Source organism: Melospiza georgiana, chromosome 1 (genome assembly GCF_028018845.1).
Source record: "Melospiza georgiana isolate bMelGeo1 chromosome 1, bMelGeo1.pri, whole genome shotgun sequence".
In the NCBI taxonomy this organism is placed as follows: Eukaryota; Metazoa; Chordata; class Aves; order Passeriformes; family Passerellidae; genus Melospiza; species Melospiza georgiana.
Genome location: NC_080430.1, coordinates 130,249,100 through 130,263,729, shown reverse-complemented (window position 1 = coordinate 130,263,729; position 14,630 = coordinate 130,249,100). Strand labels below are relative to the sequence as shown.

The 14,630-nt window shown below is 41.1% G+C and overlaps 1 protein-coding gene across 1 annotated transcript; it reads right to left on the bottom strand.

The window, feature by feature from the left end:
- Nucleotides 1-502: 502 nt before the first annotated feature.
- On the bottom strand, nt 503-14,572 carry SLC25A32 (solute carrier family 25 member 32). The gene is made up of 7 exons (XM_058026963.1): nt 14,398-14,572; nt 11,521-11,671; nt 10,413-10,498; nt 9,035-9,195; nt 3,244-3,357; nt 2,556-2,701; nt 503-1,083 (listed from the first exon to the last, which is right to left on the bottom strand). Exons 1-7 carry the CDS (start codon nt 14,570-14,572, stop codon nt 948-950), a joined length of 969 nt encoding a protein of 322 aa, XP_057882946.1. The 3' UTR covers nt 503-947.
- Between the last annotated feature and the right edge of the window lie 58 nt (nt 14,573-14,630).

Below are 14,630 nucleotides of genomic sequence, written 5' to 3'. Positions count from 1 at the left end.
TTTTTTTCCCAAAGAATACTACTGAAAGTAAGCGTGGTCCTATTTGTTGCTACACTGGCTTGAACACTGCATCACTATGGGATTACTAGAAAAAATCCTCATCTTTAAAATGTAAGCCTCCTTTAAAATATGCATTTACTTAGTAATATGTGGTCAGCTGTATGATTAATGGAGACAGACTCTGGCACAGAGAGAGATGGAGAGAGAATGAAAAAGAGAAAATGAATTAAATTGCCAGCAATGTATGCACTTTCAGCATGTTGGTCTGCTGCTAAAACCAAGTCAAAAACCACAGTGCAAACCTGGCCTGCTATGAGACAAGAACTGAGCTTCATCAGACTTGCAATTATTCAAACCCAAGAATGGACAGCTGTTTTAAAAAAAACAATTTCAGTTTCCAAACTGCACCCCACTGAGACACACATTTTTGTGTTGGATGAACAATGGAGTCTGAAGCATTCCACTTCCTAAAATCTGACGAATAACACAGAGGTGGATTCAGATGACATTCCTTGTTTTAATGAGACTCAGAGATTTAAGAAAGTTTTGACAGGCCCCAGGGTTGCTTTCATGAAGTTTTCCACTTGTGCAGGAGCAGAATCCCACCAAATGTTATCTTGAGACTTGCTGAAACTGCTTAGTGAGTTATTCCAGGCAGGCCAGGATGAATGGAATTGCAGTGCAGCTGCCTTCACCCAGTCACAGCACTCTTATTTCAGGGTTGCAGACATCTGCTTCAAGCAGACACAGCTGATTCAGAGAGGAAGGCAGCAATGCAGGAATGTTCAACAGGAGAGATGTTGGCAGGGTTTATTGTCTCTACATTTTTTCCTTAAAATACCAGATCAATTCACGGTGTCAAAGAAGACTGCTGAAGTAAATTTCTCCCAGATCATGAATATAAAAAATAAAGGATAGATTCCTTCCTAGGAACAAAGTCCATACCTTTAATTATTTTCTTTCCTAAAACCAAGTAAAAAGCCAGACACATTTTCATAAACTACAAAGGTAATACAGCAGGCAGGAGTCACTCTGATTACATTAGGTATAATTCCTTTGTAAAATCCATGAACACCTTCTTTCCTTTAAATACAAAAAAAAAAAAAAAGGTTTTAATTAATGCCTTTTAATAGAAAAAAATGAGACATAAAACAAAGCCTGGCATTTTATTTCTCACACTCCCATTGAGAGATGTACTTCAGGTTAGAAATAACCATTTCAGACAGTGTTTAAAGTGCATCAAGTATTAACCCATTGTTTTTTCTTCCTAACTATAACAGCATTATGTAGATCAGTTATTTAGCTCAGGCTTTAAGTGTTTTTTTGTGGGTATTGTCTAAGTAAGACAATTTACCATCTTTCTTCATGCTACAACCACTAAGAAAAGTCACCATTCATTTTTTGAGATTTTAAGCACCCCTTCCAGAATTTTGATTCCACTGGCCAATAAATAAGAACCTAATTTCACCCAATTTCAATCAGTGTGTCATGCTAGGGCTGTTAAAAAGTTATAGACACATTAAATCCCAGCTCTTCAGGTGCAGACCTCACAGGCATAGAACACCTGGAAGGAGAAGCAAACAGAGATCCCAAGAAATGCTTGGGTGTGGTTCACACAACCCTCCCTAAGTCCCATTTGTTTCATCATGAGCTCAGCAGTGGCTCCAGAATGGCTGTACTACACTTGAGCAGAACTAAAAAGCCCTCCTGCAGCCTGCAGCACTGAAGGGCTCAGCACTGACACAGCAGAGCTACTTTTGCTCTGAACTGCCTCCAGTTGAAATGGCTGCACAGCCTCTGAACCAGGGGTGCTCATGGAACAACAGAGCCTCAGGCACTTACTGAGCTGGCCCCTCTTCACAGCCAGGAGCCCATTCCCACCTCTGCAGCAGTATGGCCCAAGCCAGAAGCACTGCCCAAAGCCATGGATGCACACACAGAGGTGGCCACCCCTGGTAAACACACAGGTCTGTGTGAAAACTCTCCCCTGCACTGTGCAGCTCAGGCAAGAGCTCAGGGAAGGTTCGGGAGAAGACATGAATAGGTGTGAGGTCACAGGTCTCTAAAGGTCCCACAGGAAGCTGGGACCAGACAACAAGTGCAGGCAGGCCCCAGGGTAACCCAGGGACATCAGTATAATCAGCTCTGGCTAGCTCACTTCACCTTGCCAGGAATTTGGATTAGCCATAACTGCCAGCAGCACAATGCTCCTGTCCTGTGTGATAAGCCAAAGCAGTTCAAGTGAGATTTCATTTAGTGTCCCAAACCAGCCACAACAATGTTATTTTTTAGCCTGTGAAATTTGCTGGAGAAGAGAGAAGGGAGACAGAATAAACAACACAAACCTGCAGGGGGCATTGGCTCCCTCCAATCTCCTCCTCTCTCCTTAGCTTAGTGCTGTTGGTAGCATCTTGCACAACATGACTTTGTACAACTAACACTTAGTTTGCCCTGAACTGTTCTGGTTCTGCAGTCAGCACAGGAGCCAGTAAAGGTAGCTCTGATTCTGTAAAACTCAGTTTGCAACATGCAGGCTTTTAATTTTGCACACCTACCTCCAGGTCCTGTGGATCACATCAAACACCCCAGAGTAGGTGTTATGCTGGTCTTGAAGACGAGCCCGCACGACTTGATAGGGATATGTTGCTACCACAGCAAATATTTTGGATACAGCTGCCATCATTATGTATTCCACAGTGTTCTAAAAGCAAGAAAAATTGTCAGGCTTGCCTTAGGTATGGTCTAAATTAGTCAGTTCCCAAAATCTTACTTGATTTTTAAATGTACAACCAAACAATACTCTAGATTTTTCCCTCCTATGATACAACACATTAAAAGAAATGTCAGTTTTTACTACATGCAGTGGTACAAGTAACTGACTGTAAAACATGTGCTGTGCCTTCTCATTCCCATTAAAACACTTCTTCCAATAGTAGCTACCTTTGCCCAACTTGCATCTGAACAGTTTTCCAGGGTTTAATACCATCCCCTCTGGTTCCACAACATAAGAAAAAACTTCTAAAATTCTCAAAACACTTGCTAAAATAAGAAGTTGGTTTTCAAAACCATTGAAAACCAGCTGCTCGTTCCTAAAAAGTGAGAAAGTATTATTTCCTTCTATATATTCTGCACTTTAATTAATGTACCAATACTTTGCACATTTGGCTGCTGTAAACCTGACAAAAGGAATCTACTTCTGTTTATTTGCATGCCACAACACAATTTTATTCTCAAGCATCCTACCAGTTTTGTATCTGATACTCTGTTTCTATACTTGTTGTATCTCTCTTTCAAATCCTCATAGGCCATGAACTGAAGTGCTCCATGTGATGTTCCAAACAGACCAGGCACAAATCCCTATGAAAAGGATAAAACAAGGTTAAAGGGCGATGCACAAAATCTAAACAACTTGACAGAGCCAGAGCACAGCTCCCACCCCTACACTTGTCCTCCCTTAATGTACAGACTGTGCCTGCACAGCAGCTGCAGTCTGACTCAGTGTCCTTAAGGGCAGGCATCACACCAACACTCAATAACTGTTGCTTTCCTGACATGCAGCCTAAAGTCACCTCCTGAGTCACTGGGATGAAACAAGTGGCCCAGGGACTCCACCTCACAGAGCACAAGCTGGTAACACAGATTAGGACTGCAAGACCACAAATCAAGCTCAGTGCACATTTCCAGAGACTGGCATTGAGGGGTCTGGTTCCACCTGAGACTGGTAAAGCAATGACAGATGCTGCCAACTCAGAGAAGAGCCACCAGGAGCAGAGGTACAAAACATTATTGTGATTGAGCCTGGGAAATAGATATGCATGTGTTTGCATGTGTGTCTCTACAAAAATGTGTGTCTATGAGATATATATATTTCTAGACCAAAAATGTTTGTGCCTATATAGAACCATAGAATCATTTTGGTTGGAAAAGATCTTTAGGATTATCAAATCTAACCATAAACCTGACACTGCCATGTCCACTATCATAACATGTTCCTGTGGGAGAAGAGAGTGAGCTGCTCCAGCACTGTCTTTCTTACATACACATACACATGAAAATACACAACCTTTAGGTTCAAAAAACTTGAAATGAAGGGGGAAAACAGGTACTTTCTGAACTGTGTCCACAAGAAATAGAAGACAGGAGTTCCCCCAGGACCAGGACTAGCTCCACTAAAATGAGTTGCCAGCTGCAGGGGTTCTGAAAAGCACTAATTCTTTTTGAAGAGTTGGTCACTTGCATTGAAAAACACAAATAAATGGAGGATTATCATCTTGGCCAGAAAGGGACTCTAAAGCTTGCTGCAAACTGTTAGGGAACAATTGTAACAGAGTAAAGTGTTCAAAATGTGGTTAAAAGGACTCAAAGAATCAAAGTTTATTTCCCATGATCCATTTGGGCAAAAAAAAAAAGGAATTTAAAAATGTGTTCAGATGCCAAAGTCTGTGTTAGACTAAAAGTCAAGCCCAAAATATTGAAGACTTAGTCTGACTTAATCAGAATATGATTAAAAGCCTGGAGAAGGTGAAAAGGAGAAGAGATCCCTGAAGGAGTCCACTGAATTAGTGTTAACAAGACAAAATAATAAAACTCCTAAATTGCAGAAAAAACCCCAACAACTAAAACTACAGCAGGCACAAAAACTGCATGGATAATACACAAATTACCACTTCAGGGATCAGCTTTCCAAATGCTACATATAGATTTCTAAGGTTTTTCAGTCTTTCAGGAAATGACTTTTTAGAATTTCTGCTTCTCACAGTAAGAAAAAATGGTCATGAACTCAACATCAGTAATCACAAACTAATGAAATGCATTAAAGGCTAATGAAAGTCCCAGGAAAAAACCTTCCTCAAATGAGAACAAGTGGAATGAAACCACTTATCTGTATTTTGTCAGCTGTAAGCACAAAGTAAAGTTGAAGCCAAAGGGCCCAACAGACGGAAAAGGACAACTTTGGTTTTCAGAAATCCTGGATCAGAGAAGAAAATAAAAGCAATATAAAAACAGAAGAAGAAGAAAAAAAACTATACAAAAATGTCAAAGAAAAAATTATCTGGGTCAGCAAAACCAGTATGAAACTCATGGACAGTGATAGCAGGGAAAATCTTCACAAACATTTCTCAGTGATTAATCAGTAAAACAACTAAAAGACAGTGGAAGTAATTGTTCTCCACTTGGAAAGAATTAGAACAATGTATTTATATCATAGAAAAATGAGGTAATACTTTTCCTGCCAACAAAAGAAGAATGTTAAACAACCTTTAAGAGAGCTAAACTCTTAAACTTCAGCCAGAAGATTTGGATAACTTGCACCCTTGAGTCCTAAAGCATCTACTGGTTGTACTTCATACACAAATACCAGCAGGCCTAAAGTCTTGTGCTGAGCTTCCAAAGACTGAGGGACTTTTAATGTCGGGCCAATATTAAAAAATGCAAGAAGGGAGTGAGGCAACTGTCAGCCAATGTGCCTCAGTAAAATAGGAGCTGACCCAGACCTTTAATGATCATAGAAAATCATGCATTCTTACGGAAAAATGTTTCACAGCAAAACTGACTTCACAGCACTGAGATATCTTGGCTGGGGAAGTTTTTGAAACATATTCTATTTTCTTATTCTTAGATACATAATATGACTGTAAAGAGAAATTTTATAATAACTTCATGTAATTCTTGTTATTTTCTACTTTAATATTTGAAATATATATTTAGAAGATTTTTCCAATGAAAACATGACATGATGAATTGTTCCTCAAAGAAGTCTTACTTGAATTCTCTTTCAATGGATTAGAACAATAGATGGAATTAAATATAGTTCTATATTTATACTCTATAATTAGAAATTTAAATGCATATAATTCTGAGTAGCAGACAGTGGGAATAAAGAAATATTTTAAAGTTGGCGTGAAGTGTTTTAAGTGCTGAAAATCCAGACAAGAAGAAAATGTCTTGTTGGTTAGTGTTTCAAAGGTTACCCATCACAATAAAAAGAAACACAGGCAAATGTACACACTGGAAAACCTGTGCTTCTTAGTAAAGAGGGGAACAAGGTTCATTTGGTGATGTGGTACTCACATTAGTAAAGAGGGGAACAAGGTTCATTTGGTGATGTGGTACTCACATTACTGCCTCAAGTGTTTGACAGCACTCAAGCCAGAACAGCCTCTGCTGTGTGTTTCAAAAGAATGCAGCAAATACCTCTTGTAATCTCTCCAGTGCTGCCTTCATTTGGGCTCTCAGTGTGTCAGAGACCTGCAGCATCTGAGTGCCCCGCTCTGACAACTTGTGCAGACAAGACACTGAAGTTGCCATTACCATCTTGATTCCCTCATGGTGAAAAATGTTACCATCTTTTATGTGAAAGCCACTTATGCTTATGTCTCTGTGTAGAACCTGCAACTTAAATTAAAATCAAGATGGCTAAATCTCAATGAATTTTGCTATGTACAAGTACAAAGATATAGAAAGCTTACAAGCTTCATATTTACAAGAAGAAAAAAATGCCAACACAGAAGTGCCCAAATATATTTCACTTGGTAATGAGTACACATTACTCATATGACTTTTGTTGTTGTCAGCATGCTACATTATTATTCTGGCTTGATGAACCTGGATTTTACTTTAATGTCCTTAAATTTTATACATTTCCTGTGTATTTTACTCTTGTTTATTAAGCATTGCTCTATTTCCAACTGCTGTTTCTATATCATCAATAAAAGAGAATTAAAAAAATGCACATACAGAAATACAGAGGCCATGAAGGATGCTAGTTGCATTCCTGACTGATGTCTTAGTAGCCAGTCACTCTAGAATATACATCTAACAGTTTCTCAACAGCTCAGAGATATTTTAGGTTTTCCTAAGAGTACCAATCCTACAATCTTACAACTATTTTACCATGTTTGGGCACTCCTACCTTATGCTTGAAAAGAACAACATAGCACTCATAAAATGGAGATGGTTGCATTCATTAATGGCAAGGCAATTTTTAGAGCTCAAATCTCCAGCAGATCCATGGGTGTGTTCAAAGTACATAACCCCAAGCTGTTTTTTAATTCAGCCTGGTGTGCAGCAGAGCAGCTCTGTGATCAGGGGGCCAAAAGACAAAGCCCAGTGGATGGAGTGTGTGGAAGATCACTGATTGGATGATTACTGGGATAATGAGCAAAGGAGACTCCTGCCTTTTCAGAACCAGGCCAAGTTCAAGAGGAACAACTTACTAAGAAACCCAGATTCAGGCAAACTGTTTGATGAACAATCAATACCCAGCAGAGCTAATAAAGACAGCTTTGATCCCTGCTAGAAAGATTGATGTAGCCTGACATAACCCGTTTGTACCTCAAAGGACTAAAAGGATTTGCTCAGATCAGTAACAGCATCTGTGCAGTAAAGAGCAATATTGAATTGCTTGGTCAGAAATTCCATTCTTTATTGTCTAAGGAGACAAATCTCAAACAGAAACTCTTTCCAGATTTTTTTCCAATTCTATCTGAGACAGTTGCTCTGTTTGAGATCCCTTCATTTACCATAAGGTGGTACTACCTGATATCCCCATATCTGCTACAAGGAATGCTATCTGAAATGAAGATTATGAGGAAAAAGAAGACAATTGCGTGTACTACAACTCCTGACTCAGGGCAATTAACAAAGCTTTAGCTGTACAATTTCAAATAGAGCAAGAAAAATAAAAGCTCCCCCAAACACTGAAATGGGGGAAGCTAAAACATGTACAAGTCCAAGAGCCACCTGAAGAAGTGCCTTTTTCCCCAGTACAGACAAGGTTGAGACAGTCCTGACGTCAAATGGAAGCTGCACAGTGTGCATACTTATGTAGGTCATTCAGGACCTATTTAGGTCACCTTCTTTGCAGATTTAAGCAAGTAATTTGCTTTTTCAAAGGAAGTAGCTGCTTTAGTCCCACATTTGCAGATTAACACTACAAAGAAGTGTCTAGTGCCAAAGGCGACACATGCTACTGGCAGGAATAATCTGAAAAGAAGGGTGGAAGGACATCTTAAAACCTAACAGATCCAAGAAATCAGAACTTATCTACATGGAACAGAGCAGACATCCAGGCAGGCAAACCTGACAATTTGAATTTAGGAATAAGTAAGGTGCCCTGTTCCTGGTGTTAGAATTTGGCAATCATTGCCATGAAGCATGCAAGAATAAGAAGGATCACATTTTTCACTGAAAATAGAATAAGCTAATGTTCAGTAGTCAGGATAATTTCTAAGAGAAAGTGGTCTTGTTCCCTACTCCTGGCAGTGTTCAAGGCCAGGCTGGATGGGCTCTGAGCAGCCTGGGCTAGTGGAAGGTACACCTGCCCATCACAGGGGTGTTGGAACAAGAATATCTTTAACATCCCTTCCAACCCAAGCCATTCTATGATTCTATGATTCTGCAGCATTACTTGCAGGAGAAGAGCCAGCCTGAACTAAAATAGGTTTCTTCACAACTTCCAGGCACTGATGAATGCATCTTGATGTCATGACCTGAAGAGAGGAGGAGCAAAAAGTCCAAATCTTGTTGCCATCTGTTTCCCTAAATTAAAGGGAACAAAAACCTCACACATATGCAGGCCCTATTTAGAAGTCTGCAAATTTAATGTATCTAGAGCTGACAGATTACAGACATCAATAACCAGAGGGCAAATAAGCAGTTGTGAAACTATCCATTGTGGAAGAAAAAATTAGCAAGTACTTTAGTCATGTTATCTTCTAGAAGAGGTTAGAAATACAGAGATAAGGGATAAAATGCAAGGAAGCACTGCCAGCAACATAGGTTACATTGTTGCTGACCTGCTTATCCAAATTCTAATTATAGGAAGATTCAAAAAAAATTACAAAGCAGTTTATCACCAGTATAATGGCTTTTCTTCTGACTAAGCCTTTTTGCTGCAGTTCTTCAGTGGAAAAGACTCACAGAATGAAAGTGAGCTGTTACAATTTTTTTTTTTGTAGACAAATATTTAGAAGTCTCACCATGCTACTGGGTGGTGCCAGGCAATCATGGAATTTTTCTGCAAAGTGATTACCTTATATAAGCCACGGATGCCCTCTGTCTTGTATATCTTTATGAGAGCATCAAACATTCCTCTGTACTGCCGCTTGGACGGATCCACGCCAGCGTTATATTGTAGCACAAGTCGAGTCTTGGTTACCCAGATTGGGTTTGTAATGCACAGGGTCATGGCTCCTGGGAACACACAGAAGTTACTCTCATTGTTATGCCAACTCCACAGATTGTCCCAGTCTGCTCAGTCCAATATAACACAGGCTTCTACAATGACAAAACTACTTCTCCTACCAGAGTACTCATACTGTTCAAAACAGGTGAAGTTTATGCCCTCCATTGCTCCCTTTCCCCCCCTTCAAAGCCCACAGTCAAGTCCAATTCACTCCTGCTGTGGTACTCTAGCAGGGCACAAGTATTTTTGCATATTCCTAGTTCAGTCCCTTTTTTGCTTCACCTTTCCACAGTTGGTAGTATAATCTGAGTAGACAGTAAATGCAGTTTCTTAATGTACCACAGATTATCTGAGTTATTCTTCAGTATACAATAATTCAAAATTTAATGGACACCTCAGTGATGTGAGATTTGCTTAATAATTTTGACAGGTTAATAGCAAGAACCTCTTATAGCTTTATAGGTTATTAAAAATACTATTGTGACAGAATCCATTATGACATTTCATTCAAACAATATGCCTTATATTTCAACGTTAAATGAATGCTTCAAAATCCTAATGAAGTTTTCCAAATTGCCTGTACAGCATGTAGTGACAGGACAAGGGGGCATGATTCAAACTGAAAGAGAGTAGGTTTAGATTAGATGTGAGGCAAAAATTCTTTACTGTGACAGTGGTGAGGCACTGCAATAGGTTGCCCAGAGATGCTGTGGATGCTCCACCTCTGGAAGTGTTCAAGACCAGGCTGGGTGGGGTTTTGACCAACCTGGTCTAGTGGGAGGTGTCCCAGCCAAAGACAGGGGGCTGGAACTAGATTATTTTTAAGGTCCCTTTCAACCCAAACCATTCCATGATTCAACAGGCCACCTCTTTTCCAGGTCCAGGTGTTAAATATTTAACAAGTTAACAATCTGATAGCAGCAGATTTCCATAGTTACATTTTGGGACCCAATACAGTACTAAATATGCAAAGTGCCTACACAGAATGAAAACTAGGACAAAAGACATTTTGTCAACTGCTAATTCTGCACAAAACTGGAGGACCACAGTGACCCACCTATTTGTGCTAGACATCTTTGTTTTATTTACAGACAACAAACTATTGCATCTGGGCTGGAACACTTACCCTTGCCATTTGTAAGAAAAAGCTGCACTGACACAGAAAGGCAAGTAGCAGCATATGGAACAGCTACAAGTGAACATTAATTTTTGCATTTAACCTCACCAGCCTCCGCAGCTGACACTAGGTGTTCGCTCGCACTGAGACTTTCCACCTTCCCTTCCTTCTTGTAAGCTTTGATGGCATTGTAACTGGAAAATGTACAACATAGTTTAGTGAAGGTGAACACAGACCCACATCACAAAAAACCCAATCCAGAATGACATACCTGACTTAAGATCATGGTGGTAGACAGCCTTTGAAGAAAAGGCATCCAAACTACTGTTATTTAATTGTTTTATTGTCTCTGAGCAGTCAGCTCTTTAAAGTGAACTATGGTAATATATATTTAAATTGTAAAATTAAACTGTCAGTATCAATGGGACTGCATCTTGAAAATTATCAGATATCCAGAATTAACTTTAAAAAGAATTTTAGTGGGACCCACAGTGCTAGGTATTGACCCTCTAGCTCAGAAATACACTGAGCATTCTTCTCTTGATCCAGTTTGCAATCTTTGTGAATTAAGGAATTGTCAACAGAAGATGAAGTGTCAATAGCAACTACAACAAAGCTTAAGGACTCAAGTAAAACAATAATACAGTCTAGACAACTGACAAGTGAGCTTTGCATAGGCATGCCAGCTAACTAGTCCCTAAAATGTTTGAATTAATAGGGATAAGTACTAACAGAGTTAATAAAGTAGAATATTAAAAATAGGCTTTAAAAGCAAAGCCTATGAACTGACAAAAACAATGAAAAAACTGTCACTAAAATGATTAAAAACAATCAAACATTTAGTTTTAGTAGAAAACTTCACACTCTTTATTCTCAAGAAATCAATTTAGATTCTTGTTTTTCATGGGGTTTTAAGAACAGTGTATTGGCACTTTTAGAGAATTCTTTCTGAATAGTATCACCACCTCTCAAATTCCTTAGTACTTTCACAGCAGCAAGGGAATGCACTGTACCTGACAAAGGAACAACTCTCTGACTCAAATTGCTTTAAATTCTAAAACAGCAAACCATAATAAACGTTAACAGACCTGGACTAGCTAAGAGAATGACAAGTTTGTAAGTCCCTTAGCACATTTTTATACCTCACAAAGAAGATGCAATGTATATCTGAACACTGCATTGTGCAGGCAGTGACACATTTTACAGTTGTACTTACAAGAAGAAGTAAAGTCCCCAGGAGGCTCCTGCTCCCACCATGTTTGGAGTCACCCCTTGGTACAAGCCTCGAAGCCCCTCGTGCTTCCAGACTGTGCTCATACAGTGAAGAATTCCATTGTACTTTGGCCTCAGCTCCAATCCATCACTTACTACAAAAGACAGAAATGGAAAACATTTCGGGAAGCATAAAGTTCAACTGCCTCCAAGCCAACCCAGGAGTCCACAGCCTCCAAAGCAATAAATGAACATGAAACATAATTGATCAACTGTATTACATGAGTGTTATTTCACAAGTATGCAAGAGCTGAGGTTTACAGCTTTATAAGCTTAGAGCTGAAGAACTTAGGAAAAAAAGGGGGGGGAAAGAAATAAAAACCAGAGGTAACTACTTAGCTCAGTAAGAGGAAAGTTCCTATTAATCTGACAAGCCTAAGTAAATGCACTTTTGTACATTTTTGATGAGCAGCAGATCTGAAGTTTTCTGTGTCTTCTTTTTAGCACTCCAGCAATTGTGCATCATATTTCAAGTGATATGGATGGCATCCTTGACATGTTTCTCTAAGTTGTTTAGACAAGTCCTAAGTAACAACCCTTAAATTCAAATTTTCTCCTTAAAATGTTCTATAAAGCAATGGGTCACATCTTACTGATTCCCAAGTCAGTTTTTACCAGAATACACAAAGGCTTCTTCTCCCACCTAATAACCTAACAGCTGGTTGTCCAAATGTTCAGAAAATACCACTTCAAAAATACAGAAAACAACAAGTTTTTGTCTGACAGATCATGTAGAACATGGACATCCACAAAGCTTGGAGTGGTGACTACTATTGCTCCTACCATAACAACAAAGGAGTAAGTTGATTACTGATGAGGTATGTGATGCAGTCCATGGTGAGATGACAAGAGGTAACAGACACAAGCTGAAATACAGGGAATTTTGACCAGAACTTTTTATCCAGCAGAATGGCCAAATACTTGAAAAAGTTGCCTGAAGAGCATCTTTGGAGCTACTCAAAACTCCAGTGCACAAGACTGAACAAACTGATCTAAGCAGAGCTTATCTGGGTAGGGGGTGAACTCCTCAGCTCTCTTCTGACCTAAATTACTCTGTGATGCCAACATAGCAGCAGCTTTCATTCTTACTACAGATATTGGCTAGACTGCAACTGTACTGAAAACTGATCTCAAAGTTTTACAAGAAGTGTAGTTTTTGTGTCCCCACCAAAATTAATCCTGGTAAACAGGCATCTTCTGTTCAGTGCCACATTATTACTAATTCCTTTTGAACTCTTTGTCCCATAGACATTGTGACAGACTTCAGCATTAAAGACAAAATGCTTTTGCTGAGCACAGTGTGACAACACCTCAACACCTTGACAACCACTCAAAGCTAGAACACGAACACCTCTTTTCTCCTTCCCAAGTGCTGCTAGACCTTTCCCAAAGACATTTGTGAAACTTTTACCATGCAGACACTAGGTCAAGTGTATAAACATATGAAACAAGATTGCAAATCAGAGAAATGAATGCAAGTCTTTCTGTCAATGATGCTGCCAAGAATTTCGACAACATTCATTTCTGATATCAGCTCCTGCTCCCTCATTGAAGACAGAACACAGGAATTATTATTTTCAACCCAAAGTAGCATGTGAAAGTACATGACCTCCAAAAGCCACCTAATCCAAACCTGTATTTAAACCAGATCTAATTAGACCTGGTTACTTAGGGACACGACCAGTTGACTCCTGAATGTTTCCATGGCTGAAGAGATTACAGCCTGTCTGGGCAACCTTTTCCAGTATTTGACCATTCTCACAGTAAAATAACTGGAATGATCCATGCTTGTGCCTGTTCCTTTTCAGCTCCTTCTAACTATCTCCAAGAATCTGGCTTTACCTTCTCTGTGTCTTCCAAGAACACTGTCATAGACTGCAATTTAAAGCTCCCCTCAGCCCTTCCTTTCTGAGGCCAAAGGGATCCTGTTCTGTGTCATGTGCTCCAGCCCCTTCACTGCAGTCACACCAGTGCGTCACTTCCTTCCTTCCTTCCTTCCTGGAGAGCCCCAAAATAAACACAATACTTCTGACAAAGTCTTACAAATGGAAAACAGAGAGAAGAGAGCCCTTCTGCTGGCTGTGCTTCTCATAATGCAGCCCAGGATGTGCCCAACTAGGACATGCAACGTTTTGAATTTTGAAAAATGTCTCTGTGATAGTTTGGTTTCGGGATCTTTAAACATCCATGTATCTATTTAAGAAAACAATCCAAAGATACGGTAAAATGTTTCTACCTCTCTGAAAGAAAATATGATAAATGGTTGACAAGTTTCTCAAATCAGCAGAAAAGTCAAGAGAAGTTGCCATGTTTCCCTGTGGAGAAACAAACCAGTTACAGAGTTTTCTGCAAAACAATACCACTATTGTTAACAGCCAAGGTTATTGCAGAACCACCGCTAGCTCTGAGTGTTGAAAATGTTTGGCATGGAGGTGAACTTTGAACGTGGGCTCGGGCAGCCCGCCGGCTCAAGCGGGCAGCGCTCGGGGGCCTCAGGCGCTGGCGGCCACGGTGGGGGGAGAGGCTGGAGCTCCCCGACGTGCCCGCAGACAGCTCGGGGCACCGCACCGGCGGCAGCCCCTACACGGGACAAGGAGCACCTCGGGATAGCGGCGGAGAGAACGGGACACCCTCTCGCCTCACGGCCGGTTTATTCCAAGCCGTGGGGCTGCCCCCGGCACCGGGGCGCTGCAGCCGCGCACGGGGCGGGCGGAGCAGCGCGGGCTGTGGGCGGGAAGCCCGGCAGGTCCCGGGCCGGGCTCGGCGAGCTCGGGCACGCCCGTGAGTCCTTAACGCGGGACGGCGGCCGCTCCGGCCTCACCTGCGAAGCGGATCTTGACGAGGTCCAGCGGGTGCAGCGCCAGCGTGGACAGGACACCGCCGCTCATTCCCGCCGCCAGGTTCTCCAGCCGCACGTGCCGCAGCACGGAGCGCAGCACCGGCTCGCGTGACAGCGGCGGCTCGCGCGCCGTGCACGCGGGGCCCGCGGCACCCATCGCCGGCCGCGCGCGCGCAGGGGCGGGGGCGGGGCCGGGACCGCGGCGGGGCTCGCGG